Source organism: Kluyveromyces marxianus, chromosome 3, assembly GCF_001417885.1.
Source record: "Kluyveromyces marxianus DMKU3-1042 DNA, complete genome, chromosome 3".
Lineage (NCBI taxonomy): Eukaryota > Fungi > Ascomycota > Saccharomycetes > Saccharomycetales > Saccharomycetaceae > Kluyveromyces > Kluyveromyces marxianus.
The window spans coordinates 1,228,284-1,255,576 of record NC_036027.1 but is presented as its reverse complement, the minus strand read 5'-3'; the positions used below and the strand labels follow the sequence as shown (position 1 = coordinate 1,255,576).

The window sequence follows — 27,293 nt, the reverse complement described above, 5'->3', positions numbered from 1 at the left end:
TATGCACCTGGTATTCTATTTTTTCTTTCTTCATTTCCATCTTTTTAGTACCCTAGTCATACAGCAGAGACAGAAAAAAAACTAGGCCCGGACTCTACGTTACTAAGAAAGAATCCTGACAGTTAACTCAGGGTGCTCTTAAGATTGGGATGTGCAGTGGAATAAACAAATACTTGTACGGGGCAGTGAAAGAGAATCGATTTCGTGGTAATTGAGTCCACTTGTTCTCACTAGAATTGCATCTAGAACTGGCGTATTTTTTTTTTTGGTTTTAATTCCTAGACGCATGTCCCGGTAATTAAGGGACTATACCGTTAAGAGGCGGAATAAGGCTAGACTTTTTCCTCAAGTCTGGACATATTAGGTGAAAATGCCAGTAAAAATTATTACTGTCGATATCTCAAATCTTTCGTATTCTAGGGTCCAAGACCAACAGGCTGTTGTTAGAGATAAAAGTGGCGGCTGATGAATGTGTATGTATCATGTCGGGAAATTGATCGGATAAAATACCTTGAGTGAAAATAAAATATGTAAATGTTGTAGGTAGTCCGGCGTGATGGTTTTTGAATTGATCTGTTTTTTTTCGTGGTGCATGCTCGTCGTCGTTGTGTTGAGACGGAGCATATTTATAGTAGGGTAACTACTAATGCAATAGGCGGCTAAGTATCCTAATGGATGATAGGGGGTGTCACAGGGGGTGACATCACCATCAGATCTAGATTATTATATAAGGAGGCACTAGATCTAGGCAATGACGACCTTAACATAGTCATGCAAGATCCCCAGGTGCATCAGCATACATTACTAGATATATAGCTAATAAACAACATGGATTCATCAGATACCAGAGATCTTGATTATAAGACACGTGACTGGAAATATACCCAATCACTACACGTTGTGTAGGTCTCGTCAATGCCGAGTTTTCGATCATATGGTTCCTTGGCCCAGTTGGTTAAGGCACCGTGCTAATAACGCGGGGATCAGCGGTTCGATCCCGCTAGGAACCATCTTTTTTTCATGTATGCAGAAATGATTTGAATTTTTCCTGAATTTTTTTAAATCATGTGACCAAAATATGACCGACTAGGACTTCGTTCTTTAAGCTATTCACAACAATCTAAGCATCGGTGGTTTAGTGGTAAAATCCAACGTTGCCATCGTTGGGCCCCGGGTTCGATTCCCGGCCGATGCATTTTTTGTTTTAATTGAAGATACTATAATTTTTTGTTTATATGGTTTTTTTTTGTTCAAGTTTCCGCCTACTGCGTGATGTGATCTGATGTTATTGTAAAACAACAAAAATAAAACTTTGGTATACATATAGGTAAAATACACTTCAACGGCATATATAGATATATATATATATGTAGATAAATATAGTCGGCATATTTGAGCTTCTTGCATCAGCTACACTTTCTATATTACGTAATGAACTAACCGGTATGGAAGAGAAACACAAAAACTCAATTTCCTTGACTGTTTACCGCTAGCTCCATGATAAGCCTAGTTGCCAAGTGCAAAAATGGATATGCACTAAACGTACTCATTTCATCGTCATTACGGCTCGTGTAAGCCACTCCATTACTGGATTCCCAGCCATCAAATTTGAAATCAACCAAGTAGTTGTTAGTTTCAATCTGGAAGAGCTGAATAACCATTTTCATAAGATCAGGAATACATTTGTTTTTCATCTCATCGTCTGGCATATCGACGTTGTACTTCCAACGAACTCTAATGGTCCATAGGTCTTCTTCGGAAGGCTTGGCCCACTCTGCACCTAGGTTCTTTAATGCTATGTATATCTCTCCCATCACGTCCAATGGATACGATCTTGATCGTATACCAAAATGCCATCTTGTTTTCGACTTCTTAGTGCTCAAAGGAGATATTTTGGCCGCAGCTTGAGATCCTTGTGCCACCATGTTGGCTCTATGTATCTGAGGTAAAGAGCTTGGTAATATAGCAATTGTACTGTCTCCATCCTGGGTCTCACTTCCGTAGTGGTATTGGTACGTACGCTGTTGTGTTCTTTTGGAGTTACTGTGTGGACGAGAGCGCTTGGACGACATAGAGTGTTTATTGGCTGAGTGTTCATATGATGGGGGTGATTGGGATAGGAATGTATCTAAATCGTTCGATTGCTGTTTGTTAGCCTTGATATCGTTAATAAGGTTTCTGTTTTCTCTGATCAACTGGTATGCGTCTCTAATCTCGTCTAGTGAAGGATGATCTTCATTTGATTCAAGGGCCTCGTAAATCTCGTCGGTATCGTAACCCATTGTTTTCGAAAGCATTTGGACCAGAGTATCGTCAATGACCTCTGAAGGGGCAGGTGGATTGGATGTACCTGCAGGCACACCATCGACCTGTTTTTGTTCTGGGGTTTCTTGTTGGGGAGTTTCCGCGGGGACTAAATAGTCTGGTAAATCTACTTTGAACCATTCATCTTGCATAATTTCGTGGACCGTTATTCTGTTCAATGGGTTCACAATCAACATTTTCTTGATTAAGTTGGCTGCTCCTTGCGACAAAAAATTCGGTATCGTGTATACACCGTTGCTGATGTTCTTGAATAGGACCGGGATGCTCTCGTCGTCGAATGGTAATCTTCGGCAAAGCATCACGTATAAGATAACACCAGAAGACCAAACATCAACTTCTGGACCTGCATATAGTTTACCACTGATCACTTCTGGTGCCGCATAGTTGGGGGAACCGCACGACGTTTTCAAAAAGTTACCATCTGTCATTATGTTGGATAAACCAAAATCGGCGATTTTCACGTTCAAGTGTTCGTCTAGCAATAGATTCTCAGGTTTCAAGTCACGATGCACAATCTTGTGACGGTGACAGTAGTCCACAGCACTAATGATCTGTTGGAAGAACCTCCTGGCCTCTTGTTCGGGCATCTTGTCTCTCTGCACAATATAGTCGAACAATTCGTTACCTGCGTATTCGATAACCATGATAATCTCGTCCTTGGACTTGATAACATCGTACAACTTGATGATATGTGGGTGTCTGAGTAATCTCAAATACGAGATCTCTCTTTCGATCCGTCCTTGCATGTCGCTCTTGGCCAAAACCTTCTTGTTAATGATCTTAAGAGCCACTTTCTGTCCAGTCGATATATGGTACGCCAGTTTCACCTTACCGAACGAGCCCTCTCCCAGGGTCTTTATGATCTGGTACTTCCCTATATGTTGTCCTTGTGGGTGAGCGGTCCCATGGCGCTGGTGGTGGCCCTGTCCCTGTGCCGGCTGTTGGTTCGCTTGATACGACATGTCCAATTTAATTGTTGTATCTCTCTGTTGTTTCCCCTTTTTCCTTTCTCTCGAGTCGAGCTAACTGGTACACCTTTTCTGATTACTCTGCTGTGAGCTAATTCTTCGCTCTGCAAATAATATATATACGTATATATCTCTTTTTTCTGTTCTCTTCCCCTCACTTACAAGGTCTCAGGATGTATCCCTGTGTGTGTGTATGGGTAATTTTTATTTTAATTTTTTTTTTTTCGCTTCGTCTTGTGTACTAACAATCTGGTATATGTTGACTACAATCCAATTTATTCCTTTCGCTACGTATATGACAAGCTTTTTTCATGTTCATGACAAGACGGCAGGAGAGGAGGGGGTGAACGGAGGAGGAAATTTTGGTTTTCAAAAAAAAAAGTGAATAAAAAAAATATCAAAAAAAAATTAGTTTTTTTAGATCCAAAAACTGAAAAGAGGCACCGTTGGGGTTCGATCCGGTCACGTGATTGACAAACACTCCATTCTTCTTCCGACAGACGAACTGACAGACTGGCAGAGACGGCCCCTTGGCCCTGTGTCGGGAATTACCTACCGCGCGACAGAATGGCAGATTTACAACGGAAATTCCTGGGAGGGAAGGAAACCAGAGAGAAAAAGAAAGAGCAATACGCTAGAGTACACTACACAGGACAAGGCTGGTGGAGCTGCTGTTGACGTAGCTATCAACAAAACAAAATGGAAATGCAAATAGAAATAGAAATAGAAATAGGACATCCTCCTCCGGCCGTTTGGCCCTCGAGTGACGTGAGCGGGGTCTGACTGGCTGAGATAACACTCGCGCCGCACGATACTGTCGAAAAAGTCGACTGGTTGTGCGGCTTTCGCTGGGCCCTCTTCGCACTAGCTTCTTACAGCCTCGGTTTTTCGTCTGGAAAGAAAATTCCGTAATGAATGAAGGCTTAGATGGATACGAAAGAAAGAAAGAAAAAAAAAAAAAAGAGAGGCCTGCAGGTTCTTGTTCTTCATGCGAGTGAAGACCTGGAAGAGGGACATGAACAAATGTACAATATGAAGAGAAATAAGCTAGATCTTGGTTTTGGTTGCTGGTGGTTTTTCGTTTGATGGCAGGAAAACCTCAGATTATTGGGGGATTCGCAGGAACGCAAGTGTTATGTGTATTTTATATATATATGTGTGTATATGGCGGGTTAATTGAGGTGGGTGTACGTGATGTATATATATATATATATATATATGAGTGTGGGAATTATATTGTACATTATGTAACGTGGTATTAAACGCTAACCCAAGACAAAGCGAAACAAAAGGTTTCGCCAAGAACATCAATACAACACCAATGCCGGCTGAAGAACAATCTGCCCAGAGCATCATTGCTCACATGAACAAGGACCATAAATTGGCCTTGGAGGACTTTTTGTATGTCTATGGGAAGGTGCCCATCACAGAAGAGATCAGCAATGTTAGAATGCAAGAGTTTGCGCTGGACCACATGACGATTACGTTCGAACACTCTGCTATCGAGTTTGATGTGGAGAAGTATATCCCCATTGACCCTCCATTAAAGGACTTTTCAGAGGCCAGATCGAGGTTGGTGCCGATGGCTAAGGAAGCAGCTGCTAAGAGAGGGTTTTCTCACATTAGGATCAACGAGATTTCAAAACCTCGCACCATCTTGGAACACTTGATTATAGTGCTCGTTCTTCTCCCATTTGTAGCATACGTGCATAGGGGAATCTTGGAGTTCTTGCCATTGCCACAATCCGTGCTGGATTTCATAGGCAAGGACGTGGTCCTGGTATCTGTCATGATCGGCGCATCAGTGTGCCACGCAGCTGAAGGCTACTTCTTGCTAAGGCCAAAACTCAATTACTACCGCGTGCCCACCGATTACCTAGTGGAGTGGTACTTCTTTTGTATGCTGGAAGGGTACGGTGCAGTGCGCAGATTCGATAAACTGGCATACAAAAGAACGCATTAGAAGACACACCATTTCTCACTTCGTTTCGCTCTCGTTGCTACTTAACTCTGTTGTATTTTATTTATTACATAGAAGTGTTTTTTGTGTGTGTATATCCTGAATAGAAAACTATTAAAAGTTGGAACTACATGTGGTTTGGTTTGGTTAATTTATTATCGCCAAAACAAACGTCTACAGGTAACCTGGATTGTTTACCTTTAGTTAGGCATATCTATTCATTTTCAGTATATATCACGTATATATTATATATTTACTATATTTTTTCTTCTGACAATAATATCCAGCTTGACATGAATTGAGGTAAATAGAAAAACAGGGCCAGTGTAGAGAGTTTCCCTAATTGCCATTTGGGGGCGATCAGTATCATTCCAATAAGTGAGTCGTACGAATCTGCTGAACTGGGAATGGACTGTTTCTATCACTTGTGGAACAAGTTACGAGAATGGTTCCAATATCTGGGCACCCAAAGAAGGCTCAGTATCGCTGTTATTGGACTACAGAATTCGGGTAAAACTACATTCACTAACCTTTTGGTAGGGCAGGAGTTTGAAACCGACACCATACCAACGCTAGGTATCAACATCAGAGAAACCAGACTGCCGAACCACACGCAGCTACGAATCTACGATTTGGCGGGCCAGACGCGATTCCAGAAGCTCTGGGAGCGGTGTTTCCAAGAGGCAGACCTTTTGGTGTATATGCTAGACTTATCAGATTTGACGAATTGGGAATCCGCTAAGGCTAAATTGCACGATGTTATAATCACCACGAACATAGACCATATCCCAATACTGGTATTGGGAAATAAAGTGGACCTACTCCCGAAGTTCCAGCCGGATGTGCAATTGGAAGACACACGAAACGGCACGAATTCCAATTCAAACTCAGGCGCTGGCACTGGCGTGAATATTTCTAGTACTAGTGCCACAGTTTTCTCCAATCCATCCACCGCAGCCACCACCAAAAAGAGACGCAAGTCCCGCTCCGTTGAACAGTCTACCAGACAACAGACTTGGAAATATGTATCACCACTACTACACAACTACGAATTCGAAGACATCCCAAAATATGACTTGAACACGGAAAATCAACACGTATTGAGCAAAATAGAAATATTGTCCAAGGAACTCGGCATAGACTTGAAGCATGGGTTGCTCCATTTGCCCCACGATGCCAAGGTTAAGCTAAACAGAGACATCGCCCTCTTCTCCATCAGTTGCAAAGACAAAACCTTGCTTGATCCCGTCATTGAGTGGATACTTGAGCTCTAATATCTTTCTTCTACTTTTTATGTACTTCTCATGCTTCTTTCATAACACTTTCTTCCCTCTTCTCATTGAACGGCTGTTCTTCCATGTACTCAATCTGATCCCTGCAGGGCTGAAAACCCACTGCACAAACCCCGGCCGTAATTCTGAATCATCGGGAAGAAAAAAAAAAAGAGAGAGAAAGAAGCCAAGCATATTGAAAAAGTTTGGTATATACAAACAAGATAATGTATAGAATTCCATACTCCGAATAAAATACGTTTTTGAGTTTTGGTTAGTCGGAGAGTGGTAAGGTCAGGACTGCTGTATTCGCGATAGGTTAGGCTAGATAGTGTTATTTTTGTTACTGTTAAATTTCCCGCTAAGGATAGAAGGGTTTTTCTTTAGAAAAGATATAGTGAGTGAGTGAGTGTGCTTGGAAATAAGAGCTAAGAGCTAAGAAGTTTCTTAATTATCGTAGTCTAAAAAAGGAGCGAGAAGGACGACTGGCAATTAAGGTAAGGTTAGGCAAGGTTGATGATTGAACCTGTGGACCCGCTGTACTACCGTAAGGTTCAATTTTGTTTGGATGGCGATGGGACAGGCTGTGATGATAAGAGTGGAGGTTCTGCGAACTCTCTTGTGACGTTAAATGGAGAGAAACTCGTTCCAACGGTTTCATGGGACACTGTGCCTATTGAAGGCAGTGGAGCGGATGACGAAGTGGATGATTATATGTCTTACGAACCTCTGAATCTGGATAGCTCTATGGACTATTTGTACTCTGGGGAAACTGAATTGGATTACATGAAGAATCCTGCACGGTCTAAAAATTATTTGAGCCAGGCTCCCACTAGTAGGGTGCGTGGGTCTTCACCGGTGCGACTGGGCTTTGGGGTTGCCTCCTCTGCTCAGCAGTTGGATGTTGGCGTACGCGATACTGCGGCAAAGATTATGATTGGGCCCGGTGGGGAAATCAGAAGAAGGGACTACCCTAGTAGGCCCATCTTGGTGAGTAATGCATTGATCAAGAGCCAATACCATAAGGACTGGAAAAAGAAATGGCGGAAACAAGTAGAAACAGTGGAGTACAGGATAGGTAAAGCTCAGTCAGAATACTTCAAGTACCCAGAAATCCTGTTTCCGGAGCAAAAGGTCGATCTAACAGATGCACCAGTGGTGAACGAAAATGGAGAAGTCATCGAAAAGAGAAAAAGAGCCAACTTAAGGAGACAACTCCGTGTCATTCGAACACCTACTGGTATTGCTAAGACTCCAAGAACGGTCTTGGTGCATATCAGTGGAAGACGGCATACCTGGGTGGCTCTGGACTGGGCAATCAATCAATTGGCTAATGACACAGATTATATCGTTATTCTTGCTAATATCCCAGAACGCATGACATCTGATAGACACAGATCATTATCCAGATCGCGATCAAGGTCGGCTTCCAGATCTCGCTCAAGGTCAAGGTCGAGAATGAGATCACTGTCTCGCAATCGAGACATTCGAGCTGGAACAGGTGATGATGTTATCTATGATGATTATGATCCATCAGATGATATATGGTGCGATGGCTACACTGTTGGTGAGGTCAACGCCCTTCTACAAAGATTAATTGATTATTGTACCATTATAATGGGTGACAGGAAGGTGAAACTAACGATTGAAATAGTAGTTGGTAGTACTTCAAAAGTTTTAATCAATTCATTGAACGCTTATGCTCCAGATTTCTTCGTTATTGGTACTCCAGTGGATAGAGATGGATCTAACAACATTGTAATACACAGATGTAGACATTTGAGTCCCGTAGTAATGCAAAATTTCCCAATACCCTTGTTCGTGGTTGCAGCAAGGAAAATGGGCTGGTTCGAATTGAGATTGCAACGGGAGATTTTACTTAAACAAAAACAAATTCAGTCGTCAAGAGTTGTTCCAAATATTAATACGTCTACAAACATTGATAAACTGGATGGAACATCTAGGCAGACAGATAGCAGTGATGAAGATGAGGCTGATAATATTTCTCACTTATCTCTTGACGATATGGAAAAAACTGTTAACACGATCAAGCAACTAAGGCGTCGATACCGCAGTTTGCTTGAGAAAAAGATGGGTTTACTAGATGTTGACTCAACACTCTCGACAAAGCAAAGGCATTTTGAGAAAATTGACTCTACCATAAACGCTACTTTGAATTTTAATAAAGAACTTGAGTCTTTGGGCGATGCCGAATACGTAATGCAAATAAGGAAAACTTGGACAGGTGGCATCAGACCTAGGATCACAAAGAAGAAGTCTATGTTGGATGTTAGCGATGTACCTCGTAAAAAACCATCGAATGTTAATCCTAGCACAGCACCAGCTATCAATATAGCGAAGGTCACTAAACTGAGTCAACAAGGGGATAAAAAGAAAGACTTAACTCCATCATCTGTTTCTTCTCGACCCTCAAATGCCAATCCCGCTGCCATAAAATTCGCCCATTCAGTCAAACCAAAGGATGGTATGAGTGCTATACAACGGATTAAAACGGTTGAAGCGAACAATTCTGAACTATCGCCCCTAGAGAGAGATCTGTCGTCAATTTCTTTAGTGCCGGTTCGATCCCACCAGCCAAAATCTGAATCAGATTCAACATTAAGAAAAGTTATGAGCACAACTTCTTTGGATAAAAAGGAGCGCAAAAGATCACGATTATTTACATTCTTATTCGGTGGAAATCAGAACAGCTCAAGCGTTTCGGATAGCAATAGTGATTTGAGTCCTTCTCTGAGCTTTACTAGTTCTCGTAGGGGAAGCATGTCAAGTCAATCTTCTGGTGAGTCAAAGAAAAAAAGAGGTCTGTACCTCTTCAAGAAACTTGATCACATATAACCTTTACCGTCTGTTCGAAGAGGACTTATATGCTCGTATGTATATGACATGCCCATTAGATATTCTAAATATTATATTCTATATGAAACATAAAATCTCTATCTCTTGATTATGATCTTTGTTTTTAGTAGTTAAAATTGAGCTTTTAATTATCAAATCTTAAATTCAGACTTCAGCTACAAATTGTAGTTTATTTACAAATTAACAAATCATATATAACTACTTGGCAAAGACTGGTTTATTTCAACAACTCTCTACGAGTCTGTTATAAATACATGTACGCTAACCAAGGATATCTTAGATACATAAAGACTAACCTTTTGCCTTGTCTTCTATTCTATGTCCGGGACACATTATCCATTCAATAATATTTCTTCAGCCAGTTCTTTTTTTTTTTTTTACGTGTTACAACCTGAAAAAAAAAAGGCACGCGAAATGAAGAGTTAGATCATTGATAGACATATTAAAGAACTAAAGAATTCAACTCTATGAAATAGGACAGAACGCATCAGGGCAAAATGTCTTCAAGACCGGATCTAAAGTTTTCTGACGTTGCAGAGGAACGTGGGTTCTACAAGAGGTTCTTACAGCTTCCGCAAAAATCAGCAAACACCCTAAGGTTAGTTGACAAATCTGAGTACTACATTGTGATTGGAGATGATGCCTTATTTGTTGCCGACCAGGTATACCATACGTCTTCCGTCTTGAAAGACTGCAAAATTGATCCTAGTACTCTACGTCAATTCAATGTACAAGGGCCTCTAAAGTATGTAACTATGTCTTTACAAATCGTTGGTAACCTCTTAAAGATGGCTCTTATGGATTTAGGGAAGAAAGTGGAAGTATATGATAAGACATGGAAATTACAGAGGACGGCATCACCAGGTAATATTGAACAAGTCGACGATCTTATTGTTGGTTCGTTAGAGACAAACATCGTTTTAGCAAGCCTGAAGTTCAATTTTAATGGCACAGGTGCCACCAATTACTGCACCATTGCTGTTTCCTTTATTGATAATACCAACTATAGGATTGGTTTATTTGATCTACTAGACAACGAGGTGTTTTCAAACTTGGAGAGTTGTTTAATTCAGTTAGGAATTAAGGAGTGTCTTATTCCAGATTTGCGTGATAATCCTACCATGGAAAATGACTTGAAGAAGATTTTGAGCGTGATTGATAGATGCTCATGTGTTGCATCCTTCGTTAAGGCCAGTGATTTCAACGGGAAAGATGTTGAATCTGATTTGGCAAAGCTTTGTGGAAACGAGTTATCATTGTCTGTGTCTAAGTTTTCAGCAAATGCTCTTGGCGCGTGTAACGTGTTATTACAGTATCTCAATATCATGAGTGATGAAACCAATTTGGGAAACTTTGAAATTGTAGAACACTCTTTATCACAGTTTGTCAAGTTAGATGCCTCCGCGATTAAGGCGTTAAATGTCTTCCCCGCAGGGTCACAAAATACTTCAGCTACGATGAGTGTTGGATCGAGCCAAAAATGCACAAGTCTATTCCAACTATTGAACAAGTGTAAAACAAATGCTGGTGTTAGATTATTGAATGAATGGTTGAAACAACCTTTAACTGATATTGAACATATTAATAAAAGACACGATCTTGTAGAGTTCTTTATGGACCAATTAGAATTAAGGTCAACTTTACAAGAAGAATGTCTACCAAGCGTTCCGGATATCCGTAGGCTAACGAAAAAGCTAAACAAGAATGGAAACTTGGAAGATGTGCTTAAAATATACCAGTTCGCACAAACAATCCCAACTATCACGGATTTATTAAAACAAACTACTGATGAATTAGGTTCAGAAAAGATTCAAACCCTTGTTAGAGAAATATTACTCGAGCCACTGCTATCAAATGCAGAACCCTTAGAAAAGTTCAAAGAATTGGTAGAAACGACGGTTGATTTAGAGGCCTACGAAGAAACAAACGAGTTCATGATTAAGGTGGAATTTAACGAACAATTATCGATTATTAGAAAACAATTAGATCAACTGAAGGGCGACATCAGAAAAATTCATTTAGAAGCGGCAGATGATCTTGGATTTGATCCTGAAAAGAAACTTAAGTTAGAAAACCACCATTTACATGGGTGGTGTATGAGATTGACCAGAAATGATGCAAAATCGTTACGTCAACACAAGAAATATATAGAACTATCGACCGTGAAGGCGGGTATTTTTTTCTCAACTAGAGACTTAAAACATATTGCAGAAGAAACATCTGAACTACAAAAGAGATATGAACAACAACAGGCATCATTAGTGAAAGAGATAGTATCCATCACGCTGAGCTATACGCCTGTGCTCGAAAAGTTATCTATAGTCATAGCCCAGCTTGACATACTCTGCTCTTTTGCACAAGTATCGTCGTATGCCCCAGTTCCTTATGTTCGTCCAAAGATGCATTCTATGCATGACCCTAACAGAAAAACAGAGCTTATAGCATCGCGTCATCCAATAGTTGAAATGCAAGATGATGTTACCTTTATTTGCAATGATGTGAAACTAGTCCAAGATGAATCCGAGTTCATAATTATTACTGGTCCTAATATGGGTGGTAAATCAACATATATTAGACAAATCGGTGTAATATGCTTGATGGCGCAAATTGGATGCTTTGTTCCATGCGATGAAGCTACAGTTGCCGTAGTGGATGCTATATTATGCCGTGTCGGTGCAGGTGATTCCCAATTAAAAGGTGTATCGACCTTCATGATGGAAATGTTAGAAACTGCGTCCATCTTGAAGAATGCTACCCAAAATTCCTTAGTTATCATCGATGAATTAGGAAGAGGAACAAGCACGTATGATGGTTTCGGTTTGGCATGGTCCATCTCTGAGTACATTGCAACCAGCATTAAATGTTTTGCTTTGTTTGCTACTCACTTCCACGAATTAACGACCCTTGAGGATAAATTAAAGAATGTCTCTAATATGCATGTAGTAGCTCACATCGATGACAATGGAGCTCACAATTCCAATGACATCACTCTACTTTATAAAGTCGAACCTGGTAGTTCAGATCAATCATTCGGTATACATGTAGCCGAAGTTGTTCAATTCCCAAACAAAATTGTAAACATGGCCAAACGCAAAGCCGCTGAACTAGAAGAGCTGAAAAGTAACAGTGATTCTCTCAAGAAGCTCAAACTTACATCAGATCAAATAGTAACTGGAACTGACGCACTCAAAAGGAGTTTAAAGAAATGGTGCGATTACCTAAAGGATAACCAACTGACAGAAAGGTTGAGTGATCCTGCTGTGCAAGAAGAATGCATAGACAAATTAAAGACCCATATTGACGACTTATCCAAGGAGGAAGGTACCAGTCAAACGTTTGTAGATTGGATACGTGAGACATTGCTATGAATGTGTTATTATGTCGGATAGGGTGCAAAAGTACACAGAGTTTGTGATTAAGCTAATAGATAGAGAATTGTCTATACTATACATGCTTCCTAATCCCTTTTCTTACCACTCTTTCCTAAGTATTCTTTATTACCTTTTATTTGCTATAGGAAACGACATTATATAAGACTCTAAGACTTTATTAGGTTGAAAGCAAAAAAAAACAGGCAATGTAAAGGCAAAAAGGGTCTGACTAAGACGTAGCAACATCCAAAGAAAGCTAAAGTTGCAAATCTATAACGGTATCATTGATAAAGTTCCCACCTTAATATTCTGATACGGAAGCGCATATAAATAGCAAGCCAATTGTCCTTATGTGTGTCTAAGATTAAATTGTATCTGCTAGTTATACCTTGTGCTGTAGCAGCTTTATAACCACATATAATTCGAGAACGACAGAAAGTAAAACAAGCTATACCAATGAAGTATACATACAATCCACCCGCTATGTTGCATCCATTATCTACCGAAATATATTTTACTTTTAACAATGGGAATAAAGTTCCGGCTTTTGGTTTAGGAACGGCCGCTCAGCTTAACAGAGTTTCTGAGACAAAACAAGCAGTGAAGGCAGCAGTTAAAGCCGGCTATAGACATATAGATACAGCCTGGGCCTATGGTGTAGAAGAATACGTCGGTGAAGCATTGCAAGAACTTTTTGAAGAAGGTGTAGTGAAGCGCGAAGACTTACATATTACTTCGAAAGTGTGGCATACTATGTGGGATGAAGTCGATAGATCCTTAAATGAATCTTTGAAAAGGTTGAGGCTTGATTATGTCGACTTATTCTTGCAACACTGGCCCTTATGTTCACAGAAAGTACACGATCCTCACTTTGTCGATCAAACAGCAAAAGACCCAGTTGATGAAAATGGGAAACCGTTGTACGACGAAAGAGGAGATTGGATTCAGACATACAAGGATATTGAAAAAATATACTTAGACCCAAATGACACCAGAGTTAGGGCTATTGGTGTTAGCAATTTCCCTATCGAGTACTTAGAGAGGGTTTTGAATGAATGTAAAGTTGTTCCTGTTTGTAACCAGGTTGAACTTCACCCACATTTACCCCAGAGAGATTTATGTGACTTCTGCCGTGAGCATAACATTTTAGTCACAGCTTATTCGCCTTTTGGTGGCAATGATGCCCCTTTGTTAAATGCTCCAATCATTAGAGAAATGTGTGCTAAATATGATGCGACCTCAAATGAAATATTAACGTCTTATCATTTGAGACAGGGTACAATAGTTATTCCTAGATCTCTAAACCCAACGAGAATTGCAGCTAATAAGTCATTTATTCCTTTATCAGAAGAAGATATCAACAAATTGAACGAATTTGGAAAACAAAACCGCAAAAGATTGATTAACTCACCCACTTTTGCGGTCATTCCAAGTTTCAAGGAGGACTTTATAAGAGATCAAAAACAGTCTTAACCGCTGTACCAGGAAGTACAACGAAATCCTACAACTGTTCTCAATTTTCATTTTATGACATGCCTGAATGACCTATCACTTTACAATATATATCGAATAACCAATTAGATACTCTTTCTATTTGTTGTCTCGACGTGGAATTCAGTATTTTTACATTATTTAGAAGTATAATTTAAATGATCATCTATTCAAAGAGTTTATGTCCTCGAATAATGTCGAAGATTGCATGAAGTTAAAATCGAAATTATTTTTCGAATTCGTGTTTGAAAGTGCGTCTTGACCGAAGAACTTCATGTCAGCAGGAAGCCAACGTTCATTAAAATTAAAGCCCAACTCATACTCTCTTGCAGTGTTTTGTTTGTTTTTAGTTTCCGAAAGTTTCATACTGGTATCGGGACTATTAGAATCTTTATCTTCTGCAGTTGTTGATACAGTCGTAGTGGCAGCAGCTGAGGTAGAATTGTCATCAATGTCTGCAGATTCATGTTCGGATTTAGTTTTGGAGTCCCACCAGTTTTGAAGCGAGTCTTCTTCCGGCAAATCTACAACGTCAAATAGTTTCAACAATATCCACGTAGGAACCTTGTCCGTTTTAGTTACAGTGTCAGATTCCTTTTCGGTAGGAGATCTACCCTTATTATAAACAGTCATGACTTGTTCAGTCTCACGGATAAATGCGGTAGTTATTTCTTTCATGACCATCCTATACCGATCATCATCCATTGGATAACTAAAAGACAAGGTATTCTTATTCTTATAATGAATACTTGCTGTTTCTAGCAAGAAGGACAATAGAAATATTGAAAGTAACCATTTTACATCTTGGTGTACATGAATTTCTTCCGCAGAGGCACCACTAGTAACTCGGTAGTACAAATCCTTGAGCAGACAGAGTAATTCAAAACTAGCTGAAGTGTCAATATTATCAATAACATAGAATGCCGTTGATATAATCACAGTGAAGAAGTCATATAAGAAGTGTTGCTTATGATGAAGTATGGTGTGGTCTTTGAAATCTATGGCCTTTAGAGCATTGAGTGTTGCCTTATAGGATTTAACTTTGTTCATTTCGAAAAATCTCCACAATTCATGACAATCATCCCTTGAATTGTCTTCGATGAGGTCTTTATTATCGTTTAGGAAGGCTTGGGCAAAGTTTGACAAAATGACGAACAACGCTTCTCGTTTAATATGAATTTCTGTGATTAATGCGCTCATTAATTTGAAGTTGACAATAGTTTGGGTTCCAGTTAAAGCGTGATATATTCTTGCTAAAAAGGTTCTTTGGTTATCTTGCACTAAGTAAAGTGGCATATTATCTGAAAATTCGACCAAATCATCCTTGATTTCGATAATTTTTGCAACTATTTCATTAAAAGTCATTGTACTGGTTGCATCTACAGAGAAAAGATGTCTTGTGATTTTATTTGAAATTTTGCACAAAGTAGCTCTGTAGTAGTTCAAGATAACGGAGAAGTACCATGGATTTTTCTTCACGGTCTCCAACAATAAACCTTCACTTTTGACAGCTTGTATCACATCACCATCTGGTGAGTTACTGATTGGACAACTTGTCCTCAAAGTTTTGAAGTAATTCCTGCCCAAAGAGACGGACATATCTGATTCGTGGATTATTGGTGGGTTACTCAATGCCAATGAAAGGGCGGAGTCATTTAGATAACAATAGAGCCAGATGGATCTAATTTGCAAGAATTCTTCCCTTGGCAAATGGTTGAAGTTATCAAGGCATGAGAGTTTGAGATCACGGGCAAATTTTATTGCGACAACAAATACATTTAAAGCCGCTTCTGCCGAGACGCTGGCTTTAATATATGTGTAGAAGAGCAAAAGACCCTGAATGGAATGAAGACCTTCTGATACCAATGAAATCTTGTGATAGTAGTAAAGAGAATTTTGATAGCAATCACTTTCTATTTGGAAAAGCTTTTCGGGGGTAAAATCTATCTTATCCTTTCTATAGTGACTCGATTGCAACACGGAGTATCTAGAGTATAATGAACCAAGACACATCAAGGTGTTTATGATCAGATGTTCCGAATAGGAGATTTCTTTTGGCCCACTAGAGAAGTATTTCTCGAATATTTTCCTGCAAGCTTTGGGCTCGATAACATTCAAATCTTCTGAGGAGAGCATGTTATAGTAAATTTCCATAATTCTTCGACACTTGTTCGGACTAGGAAGCGGATGCAGCTGGTTTTCATCTAATAAGTTTTGGGATAGTCTTTTCATCTGGATGAAATACCATTTTGAAACCAATGCCTTGATTGGGCGTAAAGGTTCTGTGAATTCTTCCTTGGTCATTTCAGGGTTCACTTTTGCCTTTAGCTCTGGTAGAGTATTTGTAGTGAACTGACAGGACATGTATCTTTTTGTAGCTGCGTAAAGCTTAGATTTATTTTCTTCGCTCTCTTTGAGTTCTCGCTCTCTTTCCGTTTTATTGAGTAGTTCTTCACATTGCCTTCCGATCCAGTCCATTTTACCGCACCAGTCCAATAACACTGTCATTTTCCTTCCAACAATTTCGACTTTCTGGGCTAGCTCTGCCAGTTGATGCGGGGGATCGAAGTCTTCAATGTCTGAGCCGACGAGTTGTTGCTGTTGCTGTTGCTGTTGCTGATGGTGGTGCTGATGCTGATGCTGATGCTGTTTATTTTGAGAGTGCTGGTAATGATGCGAGGAGTTAGGGGTTTCCACGGACCCAGAGAGATCATGCTGATGTTGGTGTTGACCTTGGGTTTGAGTCTGGGTCTGGGCTTGAGCTTGAGCTTGAGCTTGAGCTTGGGCTTGTGCTTGTGCCTGTGCCTGAGCCTGTGCCTGAGCTTGAGCCTGAGCTTGAGCCTGAGCTTGAGCTTGAGCTTGTGCCTGGGCATGGGCATGAGCCTGATGCATGTGCATATGTTGCTGTGGGGGCACCGGAGACATGGCCAATACAGGCTGGGGTGGTTGTGCCACCATGTGCGATTGTCCGGGGATGCCGTTGTAGTGTGCATGTGATGGATATACCATATTTGACGAAACTGGGTTGTGGTACTGGATGTACGGTACCTGCGAGTTTGCCAGCGACATCATGCTGTTGGAGACTGCGTCACCCATGTTGCCCATACCCATCTGGCCAGAAGAGACAGCTGCAGAAGGGCCCAAGCCATCGCTACTACTTGCGTTGCTCAAGACCGTGGGAGTTGGGGTGTCCAAGTCGGTAACAATGCCGCCTCTCCTGGAGGCGGCGCCATGTACTGCGTTGTTGATTGTATTTTTCAAGTTCAGCTCAGCAGTGGTGTTGAACTTGTCCCGTCTGCTATGCGACTTCATGTTGTTCCTGCGCATCATTTCCTCGTGGTAGTGGAACGTGCAAGCGGCTTTGAACTTGATACAGTTGGCACACTTCCCAGAAACTGGATCGAGGTCGTTGCACTTGATTTTACGCTTCCTGCACCTGTCACAAGCCTTGGAGACTCTTTTTTTGGTCGATCTAGTCATGCTCTGGTCTGTCGTTTCGAAATCTGCACCAGCCACGCCTGCATTTCCGGCGTCTTCTTTGTGTGATGCCATTCCAGCGTCCGGTTCCCCGTTGCTGTTATTCATGGCACAACTAGGCAAAGGCTTGTTTCTTCCAGGGCGCGTATTTGTGCTAATGCTGTTATCACTGTAATTATCACTATTACTATTATGATTATGATTATTGTTATAATTATTATCAATCAGTATTAGTGTTTCTCGAATGGAAGCAAAGAAACACTTGTTTGTTGAAAAATATCAAATATCAAATGTAACAAATATCAAATAATGGAAGCAAAGGCGAAAGAAGAAGCAAAGAACAGGATGACTTAGCTTCAACCAAAATGTATCGAATCCGAAAATCGCCAGTGTATGGAAGACTGTTTCGCGAAACCGTGCTGCAAAATGCACACTATAAACTGCACACTGTAATACTGCAAACTGCAAATCGCCGTTTGTCTAGTAATCGGAATGAGAAAGAAACACACACGAATCTAAAAGAAAAGACAACTGAAACAGACAGAAATAAATAAATAAATAAATAATTCCTACCACCTGGACCACTAGTAGTATCCTGGGTCAGTTCAGTATTGTCAATATGCCCCTGCCTATGGCTATGGCTATGGCTATGGCTATGGCTATGGCTATGGGCCCTTTTCACTCCTCCTCCTCCTTCTTCTCCTCTCCTTTCCCCTCTCTCTATAAATGAAAAACGAAAAGATCAGCACTTTTGACAGATACCTTTATACACTGTGCTTGCTTCTATCAGCCAGTGTGCATGCATCAGTCTATTCCTCGGGTACGCCAATATGTGTAATAGTCTCGATTCTCTGTAGGTGATCTGGCCCAGCGTAGAAACGACGACAATGTGCAGTGCTGCGCGCACGTACCAACGTACCAGCCAACCTGTAGAGAGGGCTGCTAGCGCGTAAATTTTCTCTCTCAAAAGCGATTGGAAAAGAAACAACCAAAAGTCTTTTCACCCCAGACGAAACTGCAGCAGGAACGAACGAACGGCCATAGAAAGAAAAAAGGAAAGGATCCAGTGCGGAATGTTCTGGGCTCAACACAGATAATAGCGCAGTGGCCGTCGTTGGTCTGTTTTCTCTCTCTCTTTCGATCCCAAAGTGCATACAGAGTGTATGTGTGCCGTCGTCGTCGCTTGTGGATGGATTGGATTGTCGATTGTTGATTGTGGGTAGCAGCTGAGTTCAGCCACACCACTACCACCACAAAACAAAGACTTGGCTTTTGAGTGTCTGGGTGTTGCGGCGAGAAGGGATCAGGGGGAGGGGGAATGGAACGGGAAGGGGAAGTAGAAGCGCACGGTGAGACAACGGGAACCGTGAGAACCGGGGAGACCCGGGTGGGGGACCCAACACACGACGTTCTAGGCGGAGATCTCGCACACTGGCTAGTGGATACCGGCGCTTTTTGCGTTTTGTGCTATATGCGCGGGGTAGCCCGGATAAAAAAAAGTAAAACAACACAAGCACAGAGAAGGGGAGAGAGAGAGGCGGACGGGGGCTGGCAAGACCTCCCATGTAGTTCATAAGCCGAAGTCACGTGATTAAAAATGGGGTCCAACTGACTTGCCCTTCTTTTTTTTTTTTTTTTTTTTTTTAATTAATTTTTTTTTCGGGCTTCATGGTTTCATTCCCGCATTACTCCCACATTATTCATCACCGGCGTATTTACTACAGTATAGCGCAATTCAGCATAGTCCGTAAGATGAAGAGAATATAGATGATGAATAGATTAGGATTAGATCAGATAGATATATTTTAATAAACAAAGGAAAAAGACAGCAAGAAGGGCGAATTCGGAGAGTGAGACACGCACCAGCAGGAACACCACGACTGCCACTACACAACCATGGGCGTCCTAGACTTCTTCAAGAGCGCCTCCAAATCTCAAAAAGATGATGCACAAACCACCGCCAAAATAAAAGAGATCATCGACATCTGTGATCCAGAGCAGTGCTCTGGAGGCTGCACAGACAGCAACACCCTGGATAAAGACGAACACGTGTTTGCCAATCTCAAGATAGAACACGAAACTCCTCTCTTTGGATCCTCTCGCTCTTCCAAGATCCATTTTGTCGTCCCAACATCACAGTCCGATTGGGCTCACGATGCTTGCATGGAGAAGAAAAACTCCGTCCAATACAACATCCAATCGTGGATTTCGAAAAACGCCGATCAATTCACCAACATTGATTCGCCAGGCGAATCCCTTCTCTGCTCTGTGTCGTCCCTGCCTATCGACCTTTTGGACATTCAAGTCATGAAGGGCACCAAGAACGATGTCCTCATCTTCCCCCACTTCTTGAGGCTCAAGGCGGTACGCTCGGAAACAGTTAATGATGTCTTGCAAGAGATCGTCCCCTTGCTCCTACACAACAACAGAGAGGCTCTGTTGGCAAAAGACTATATACAGGAAATCACAGACGACTCCTTTGTGTTCTTGTGCTCACACAGAACAAGAGACAAAAGGTGCGGCGTCACTGCGCCAATATTGGAAAAACACTTCAACAAGAACTTCCAACGCCATGGTATCTACAGAGATAACTCGGATTTCAGACCCCATGGCGCACGCGTAGCTTTCGTGAACCATGTCGGTGGGCATAAGTTCGCCGCAAACGTCATCATATACTTGAAAAAGTCGGCCAAATTGGTCTGGCTTGGTAGAGTCACCCCAGTCCACGTCGAAGCCATCGTGGATTGTCTTGTAGTACCGGATGAGCCCAAACTCCCCTTCCCAGAGATGGTCCGTTGCGTACAGCAGTACCAATTTTAATAAAGATCGAATGATCATCGCCTTATATATATATATATGCGTGTATGTGTGTGTGTGTACTTTAAACTACTATAATTCATCCTGTCTCAATTGGGTATTCAATTCAGGCTCGGAATCGTCTTTAAACATTCCAGCTGCCATTGCTGCCTCGACGGGATCGAACTCTGGCTCAACAAAGGTCGTAGGATGGTTCAATTCATATATCTTGTTCAATATTTGATACTTCAAGGTCAATTCTTTTGGTACACTAGTGGAAGCAGCGATTTCTTTCTCCAATTCTTCCAACTTCTTCTCGTATTCAGCATCATCGTACATTGAGAGGTAGTATTCTCTACCTTGCTTGCACAAGTCATCTTCTGCAGGGCATTCGTCACTGGTAATCACATCCACTAATCTTTCCCATTGATCTTGCTCAACAACACGCTCAAGGAACCTCTCAAATACGTCAAGATCTCTGTTACCCTCGAACGTCACAACCCTTCTACTGTCTAGCACCCATCTTGGGTTGAGACCACCGTTAAGAATTCTATGTATCACACGGCCGAACCAGTTCTTACCTTCGTCACCCCTTTTGATATCTAACTCGGCTCTAAGTGGTTTGATCACTTCAACAGCTGGGTATCCTTCAAGTCTACTGCATAAGACACTGCCAAATAGTTCACATTCTACTTCAAAGAATGTAAACTGACTTCCTTTAGTCAACGCTGGGTCAATGACAGGCATCTGATCCAAAACGGGGCTCTCACTCAACTGTTCAAACACAGGCTTTAATTTTTTACAGTGATGACACCAGTTCGTGTAGTATTTCACCACAACATATCTTGGATTTGTTGGGTCAAAATCATTGACCTTGTCATAAAATTGATCCAGAGAAGTCACTGATTCGACGACTGCATACACTGATGCGATCAGAAATAACAGGAAAAGTGGCAATTTCATCTTGTTTTCTGAATTAGTTCTTTAACGACTGCGGTATGATTCTCCAAACCTAGGTCTTTCTTATTTTCCACTGACCAGATCTACTAGTATCTTCTATATATACTCTTACAAAAAGAGAACGAACAGCTTTATGCGCAGAATTACATTTTAGGTTTTAAATGTGTCAAGTACCTTACCAAATTGCAACAATCATACCGTACATATTTATTGAAAATTAGGTTCTCGAGAGATTAGGCAAAGATTCAAAAAAATAAAATAAAATAAAAAATTTACGTCCAAAAGAGCAACCATTGATCGATGGATAGTCAAAAGTTTAATTAGCAATACAAACAAACCAAGTCAGAAAAAAAAAAGATAAGGAAGAGGAAATCAGCGAGTAAGTTAATTTCATATTGAAAAAGACAAAGTTACGTAAAATGTCTATAGAGTGAAGAGTACAGTTCTCTTCTTTCCGAAGGGGTATACAAATAATGTAGATGCAAATAAACCAACAGATATACCAATCGAGACTTGAATCATAGTAATACCGAAGGATGTTGAGCTACCTGTATTTTGAACAACCGTAGTAGTACCATTATGGACGATTGCATTGGCACTTTGAACACCAGCTAAAAGTGAACTCTGGGATGCGACACCACTAGGAACTTGGACAAAAATTGCGGGCAACATTGCTGAAACCGCCAAACCTTTCCATATTCTTGAATACAGGTTTCCCATGATACCAATAACGAATGCTGCTAGAGAAGAAGTGAACTCAGTAGAGTTTGCAAAATGCTTTCCTGAGAAGTATGTCACGACGTATCCGCAGCAAGATATGAATGTCATCACAGGAAGTTGCGACCATCTGGCTTGGTTGATCAAACCCAACCCAATTGAAAAGCAAGGAACAAAAATGAATCTATACCATGGAGAAATGCTCTTAGCACATGTTGTTTCATTGGATGCGCCGTGGTATAACCAGCCGAATAAAGCTGCACCAAGGGTGATACCGAATCCCAAGAACAACGAGTAAATGATAGCGTAAAACATTCTAACTGCACCAGCAACCAAATTTCTGCTTTGCAATTCCAAAGAACCACACAAGATGATATATCCAGGTAAAATTAGGGCCAAGGAACCTTGGACTGAAGCACCAAAACATATATTAGAGTTTGGAATAGAGCCCAATGCTCTACCGCAAAAGCTAACAACAATAGATGCCGTGATTTCAAAAACGTTTGAGTACAAGTTTGATTTTTGAGAGACGATGAATTGCAACAATCCAACACAAAGACCAATGCCAAACGCAACAGCCATGTTAACCCAATCACCACCGAAGGCAAATGGTGTAACCATAGAAGAGCAGAATCCATACAAGAAAACAGAGACCCAAGGGGGATACAAATTCTTACCATTCAAGATTCTGTCAATTTCAATATTAGCATCTTCAACACTCATTATGTCATGGACGACTTGTTTATACACAGAATGAACGCCATGTAATTTCCATAAGTTTAACCCTTGATTACATCTGACTAATTGCACTTCCGAAGTTCTAGTTGTCATGTCACCGAAAGAGATAATCATACACCCAGGAACATAAAGGAATTGCCCATCGATTTCGAGAACACGAGAAGTCATTACCATGTATTCTTCCAAACGATGTGTTGGAGCACCATACAACATCAACGCCTTACATAATCTCAAAATGAATCTCTGTCTTTGTAATAAATCTGCAATATGAACAGTGATTCTTGCTTCCGTAGCTTGTTTCTTTTTGAATTTAGCCGCCTTCATCTTAGGTTTTGGTCTAGTAGCTTTAAAGTTTGGCAAATTGTTATCCGCAGATGGTTTTTCCCCATCTGCCAAAGTAGTTTGTGACTTGGTTTTCTTATGGAACGGATTGAAATTCTTCTTACTTGCGGCGCCAGAGGCATCATTCTGATCACCAGGATCCGGTGTTTGTTCTATAGATGACTCGTTTAGTGAAACTTGAGATTTTGAGGCCATGTCATCTGGATTCTGATAGAGTTTAAGTAGAGAACCTAGCACACCACCTCTGACCCTATTAGCTGGAGCGATGTATGATCCTTCAACCATTAAGGGTTCCATATCTTCCTGGTCGTCTATGTCATCGTAATGACCCATTGCAGGGACGTAGAACGCATCATTATGATCAGAAGAAACCATAGTAGCTCCATCAGCTGATTGATCAAAGGGCGATACCGCACCATGAGGGGTTGCCAATGGATCAGAGCTGTTTGACACCTTACGAGTGATCGGATCATGTGGGTCTATGCTTTCTGGATCCTGGTATCTTTCTGCACCATTAGTTGGCCTTTGAGGGCTACCAGGATCTGCATGCCCCGCTACGGAATATGAACCTCCGGATATACCTTGCGAAACAGATGGATTTCTTTTAGCCATGTTAGAATGGGCTTGAACGATTTGTTGTGCTGCAGCATCGATATCTTCCATTGGGAGAGGGTCTTCCAAGTTCTGTTGCCCTGACACGCGTTCATGGTCGTCTTCAGCGGGGGCCTCTCCTCCAGTGACACCTGGAACCAACCCACCACCTGTCATATTCAGGAATTTTTGCAAGAAACCCTCGTTTGCTTCATCGTCTTCTATGCCTCCGCTCAAGTTTCTCATTCCTATGCTGCCTCTCCGAGCAGTGGAGCTTCTTCTTGGGCGAGTTTCACTACTGGGACCACGGATGGTAGATCTTCTTCTAAATAGATTTCTGAAATGGTCCATCTTAGTTTCAGATGACTGTGTAGATACGGTATCGTCTTGTTCGTGCATTGGCGTCTTGTCATCATTATCTTTTTCCTCGTAAGTATAGTCCTTCTCATCTGGAGCCACGACTTCCTCAGGTATGATACTGGGACGAGACTTGAACTGAAGTCTTTTGCTCCTGCTTGGACTACTTACGGGCGACGCCGCACTGCCGTGAGCTGATGCTTCAGACTCTGTATCATCTACATCATCGAAGCACCTGTCTGCGCCAGAATTATCTCTGATGGTAGCTATAGCGTCGTCCTCGATCATCTGACGTCTCTGGTTCAGATCATCGGTTTTCAGATGTCCCTGACCACTATCAGATGGTGATAAATTCCTGGAGGGTCCTCGACTACCGCTGCCACGCAACTCGTCTGTAGACTTGCCAGATGGTCTGAAACTAGGTAAATTAAGGTTAGAAGAAGAGACATAATCTGCATCTAAGTCTGAATATCCATCGCTGGACTCGGATCCATCTTCGTTTGTTTCGTTACGTCCCTGGCGTTTCTGCTTCGGTTGCTTCTTACGGAGCAATCCAAAACCAAATCTCTCGTTGGGATTCGAAGACATACTTGTTCAAAACAACTTTTACTTGCTCGTTTCGTTTCTTAAGCCACTCTCACTCTCTCTTCTGCTTTCAAAAAAAAAAATAGAAGAATCAACAGTGTATAGCCAAACCTAAAACAAAACCATACAAACGTCACGTAAATCCTAGATGGCGTTTGCGAGATTACAAGAAGGACAGACTGGTTACTTTTATATAGCTTTTACACATCTGTAACCAGATTTCAACTAAATTGTGTTCAAACATACACATGCTACATGTTTGGTCACTTTTATGCTATTCTTACTTTTATACGTATCTCGTCGCAACAACCAGAATTCTTGCTTCTCGTCTCTATTAAAGAAACACACTACACTGACTGGTTCTACATTTACTACCAACTACTACTACTAGTACTACTACTTTTTCTACTTGCACCAGTACCACCCACCGCCAAAAGTCGTTTCGCTTCCAGACATTTTGAGAGAGGAAACCGCAGTACAGTTTACAAGGCGCTGATTACGTACTCCGCACTACATTCGGCTTTGGCCCACTAAAGAGCGAAAAAAATAGGAAAAAAAACAGCGAAATATGGAATACTCGAAAAGAAAAACGTCAAAAAAGACGTTAAAAGAAAAGGGAAAAGTGAAAATGCTGGGAAACGGTAGGCAGGGAAAGAAGGGGGTCTGAATGAATGCGTAGAACCGGTCGTGCCAAGAGAGTCTTTAAGCTGAAACACTGGACAGTAGTACACTTTTTTTTTTTTTTACTTTGTTTATTTTTCTTCGCTGTTATGTAGAGGGAGAGACCCCTAGCTTTGTAGGAGGAGAGAGGAATACTGCAGCACAGTTATGTTTGGGTTGGTTTTTGCTTTGAGTTGGTAGGGCCCGAAAGCTTAATGCAGATGTATGAAGCTGCTGTGACCGCGCTTGGGGGGTCCAAGATATGTAGTTATCTCGTAGGAGACTCTCGCCTCGCAACTGCTTGAGTTATTCGAATCGAGCTAGCCAGGTTAGCGTGTTTTGTATAGCACACGTTTCCAGTCGAAACCGGTGTTTTTGCTGTGAAAATGACGTCGATTGACGGAAGAATGTGATGTCAATAAGGACTTTTCAGCATTCTAGGTACGATGGTTTGTCCCGATGTTCCCTTGTTCGATTACGGCCGTCTCTTTGCGTGCGTGAAAACAGAACTATCCATTTTTTTTTTTTTTTAATTGAATTGTTCCCAGATTATATGACGTAAAGAGACGCGCATGCGCATGCGCGTGCTCAGTATCAGATTGCTTCAGATTGCTTAAATTTGCTTCAGGTGCTTGGGCCCTGCAACGAAGAGCACCTCTTAGTACGGCTGCGGCAGATAACGGGTGTCCGTCACTGGTTAAAAGCCGAGATAGGGGAGTAAAAATATGAGGATCATGGTTTGCAGAGAAGGAGGGCGTCATCGGCTATGTGACCCGATCTGTAAGGGTTTTTTTTTAATGCTTTCCTTCATGTTTTCCTCTGTTTTTAATTTTTTTTTTTTTTTTTTTAATCCAATTGCATGGGAAATTCCTTGAATCTACTTACTCACTCTGATAAAAATAAAAATAGAAGCAGCATATCGTAGCAAAATATAATAACAAGATCGATCCAGGTAAGGCAATCTAGAAATGCTTTGATTTGCAAGTTGTGTTGTGTGTTGTGTGTCTGTCAAAATATTAACAGCAAACGTATATGAGAGAAACCAATTCAAGAAAGGTGGAGTTAAGCCAATTCTAAAGGCAACAGTGGCTAAGCTTGCTCTCAAGTATCTTCCAGCGTAAACTATAACAGCACAAATCAACGGCAACTACCGCCACTATGTAATAACCGCTTATGCTCTTTACCTAAAAGGGTAAATAATATTTAAAATTAGTTACTCTTGTGTCCGGCGGTTAAAATACTTAATATGTCAAGAAATGCTTATCGACTGCAATATCGTATACTCCTTGTACCCCTGTCCACTGCCCCTACCCCCCACCCACCTGAGATCTCGGACCACTCGGGCCGCTTTCTTTTTTTTTTTTTTTATATGTAATATTTATTTTATTATTGCCAGCCCTTTTTCCCCTCTGTGGAAAACACCGTGCATGCACAGAAAGACTCACAGCTAGATTAAACTGTCTATCGTCTTAGAAGAACTTTGGTTCTGCATTTTTTCTGACTATTGCTTGATTCGTTACGTATAGCCGCTGTAAGTGGATTAATGCGAGGGAGACATTCATTTTAAATTAAAAGTTATACAAGAAATATGCAGGTGCACAGGCAGTTGCATACACTCGGGGTAGTGGAAGTAGTAGCGGTAGCGTATTTCAGATCAGCGGGTAATTTCCAGAGTTGGGCAAAACAAATATACACAGGCACCTACTTACAAACCCCTACACCTGCTTGCGAATAGGCTGTGTACGTGGGCTTGTGTGGTTCAAATTTTTGTCTTCCAATTCTTTTGTCCCGACGTATCTGGGCCGAC

At 41.3% G+C, this 27,293-nt stretch overlaps 9 protein-coding genes and 2 non-coding genes across 12 annotated transcripts; 7 read left to right on the top strand and 4 right to left on the bottom strand.

Moving 5' to 3' along the window:
• The first annotated feature begins 935 nt into the window (after window positions 1-935).
• On the top strand, window positions 936-1,012 carry KLMA_R321. Its single transcript has one exon. It is a non-coding gene; the product is annotated as a tRNA-Ile (tRNA).
• Window positions 1,013-1,124: 112 nt separating this feature from the next.
• Window positions 1,125-1,195, top strand: KLMA_R320. Its single transcript has one exon. It is a non-coding gene; the product is annotated as a tRNA-Gly (tRNA).
• Window positions 1,196-1,466: 271 nt separating this feature from the next.
• SNF1 (AMP-activated serine/threonine-protein kinase catalytic subunit SNF1) lies at window positions 1,467-3,287 on the bottom strand (the record flags this gene model as incomplete). The annotated part of the gene is made up of 1 exon (XM_022819110.1): window positions 1,467-3,287. One exon carries the CDS (start codon window positions 3,285-3,287, stop codon window positions 1,467-1,469), a length of 1,821 nt encoding a protein of 606 aa, XP_022675709.1.
• A 1,327-nt stretch (window positions 3,288-4,614) lies between these two features.
• On the top strand, window positions 4,615-6,527 carry ARL8A (uncharacterized protein; the record flags this gene model as incomplete). Of its 2 annotated transcripts, XM_022819108.1 has the most annotated exons (2): window positions 4,615-5,073; window positions 5,637-6,527. In XM_022819108.1, 2 exons carry the CDS (start codon window positions 4,615-4,617, stop codon window positions 6,525-6,527), a joined length of 1,350 nt encoding a protein of 449 aa, XP_022675707.1. The 2 variants fall into 2 exon arrangements, with proteins under 2 accessions (XP_022675707.1, XP_022675708.1); XM_022819109.1 differs by lacking the exon at window positions 5,637-6,527 and having other exon boundaries at window positions 4,615-5,256.
• A 513-nt stretch (window positions 6,528-7,040) lies between these two features.
• Window positions 7,041-9,380, top strand: JIP4 (Jip4p; the record flags this gene model as incomplete). The annotated part of the gene is made up of 1 exon (XM_022819106.1): window positions 7,041-9,380. The coding sequence occupies one exon, from the start codon at window positions 7,041-7,043 to the stop codon at window positions 9,378-9,380; it is 2,340 nt and encodes a 779-aa protein (XP_022675706.1).
• A 518-nt stretch (window positions 9,381-9,898) lies between these two features.
• Window positions 9,899-12,769, top strand: MSH2 (mismatch repair ATPase MSH2; the record flags this gene model as incomplete). The annotated part of the gene is made up of 1 exon (XM_022819105.1): window positions 9,899-12,769. The coding sequence occupies one exon, from the start codon at window positions 9,899-9,901 to the stop codon at window positions 12,767-12,769; it is 2,871 nt and encodes a 956-aa protein (XP_022675705.1).
• Window positions 12,770-13,228: 459 nt separating this feature from the next.
• ARA1 (D-arabinose 1-dehydrogenase (NAD(P)(+)) ARA1) lies at window positions 13,229-14,245 on the top strand (the record flags this gene model as incomplete). Its single annotated transcript, XM_022819104.1, has 1 exon — window positions 13,229-14,245. The coding sequence occupies one exon, from the start codon at window positions 13,229-13,231 to the stop codon at window positions 14,243-14,245; it is 1,017 nt and encodes a 338-aa protein (XP_022675704.1).
• A 180-nt stretch (window positions 14,246-14,425) lies between these two features.
• HAL9 (halotolerance protein 9) lies at window positions 14,426-17,848 on the bottom strand (the record flags this gene model as incomplete). The annotated part of the gene is made up of 1 exon (XM_022819103.1): window positions 14,426-17,848. One exon carries the CDS (start codon window positions 17,846-17,848, stop codon window positions 14,426-14,428), a length of 3,423 nt encoding a protein of 1,140 aa, XP_022675703.1.
• Window positions 17,849-19,636: 1,788 nt separating this feature from the next.
• APD1 (Apd1p) lies at window positions 19,637-20,560 on the top strand (the record flags this gene model as incomplete). The annotated part of the gene is made up of 1 exon (XM_022819102.1): window positions 19,637-20,560. One exon carries the CDS (start codon window positions 19,637-19,639, stop codon window positions 20,558-20,560), a length of 924 nt encoding a protein of 307 aa, XP_022675702.1.
• A 69-nt stretch (window positions 20,561-20,629) lies between these two features.
• On the bottom strand, window positions 20,630-21,499 carry MPD2 (protein disulfide isomerase MPD2; the record flags this gene model as incomplete). The annotated part of the gene is made up of 1 exon (XM_022819101.1): window positions 20,630-21,499. One exon carries the CDS (start codon window positions 21,497-21,499, stop codon window positions 20,630-20,632), a length of 870 nt encoding a protein of 289 aa, XP_022675701.1.
• A 420-nt stretch (window positions 21,500-21,919) lies between these two features.
• KLMA_30573 (threonine/serine exporter family protein) lies at window positions 21,920-24,829 on the bottom strand (the record flags this gene model as incomplete). Its single annotated transcript, XM_022819100.1, has 1 exon — window positions 21,920-24,829. One exon carries the CDS (start codon window positions 24,827-24,829, stop codon window positions 21,920-21,922), a length of 2,910 nt encoding a protein of 969 aa, XP_022675700.1.
• Between the last annotated feature and the right edge of the window lie 2,464 nt (window positions 24,830-27,293).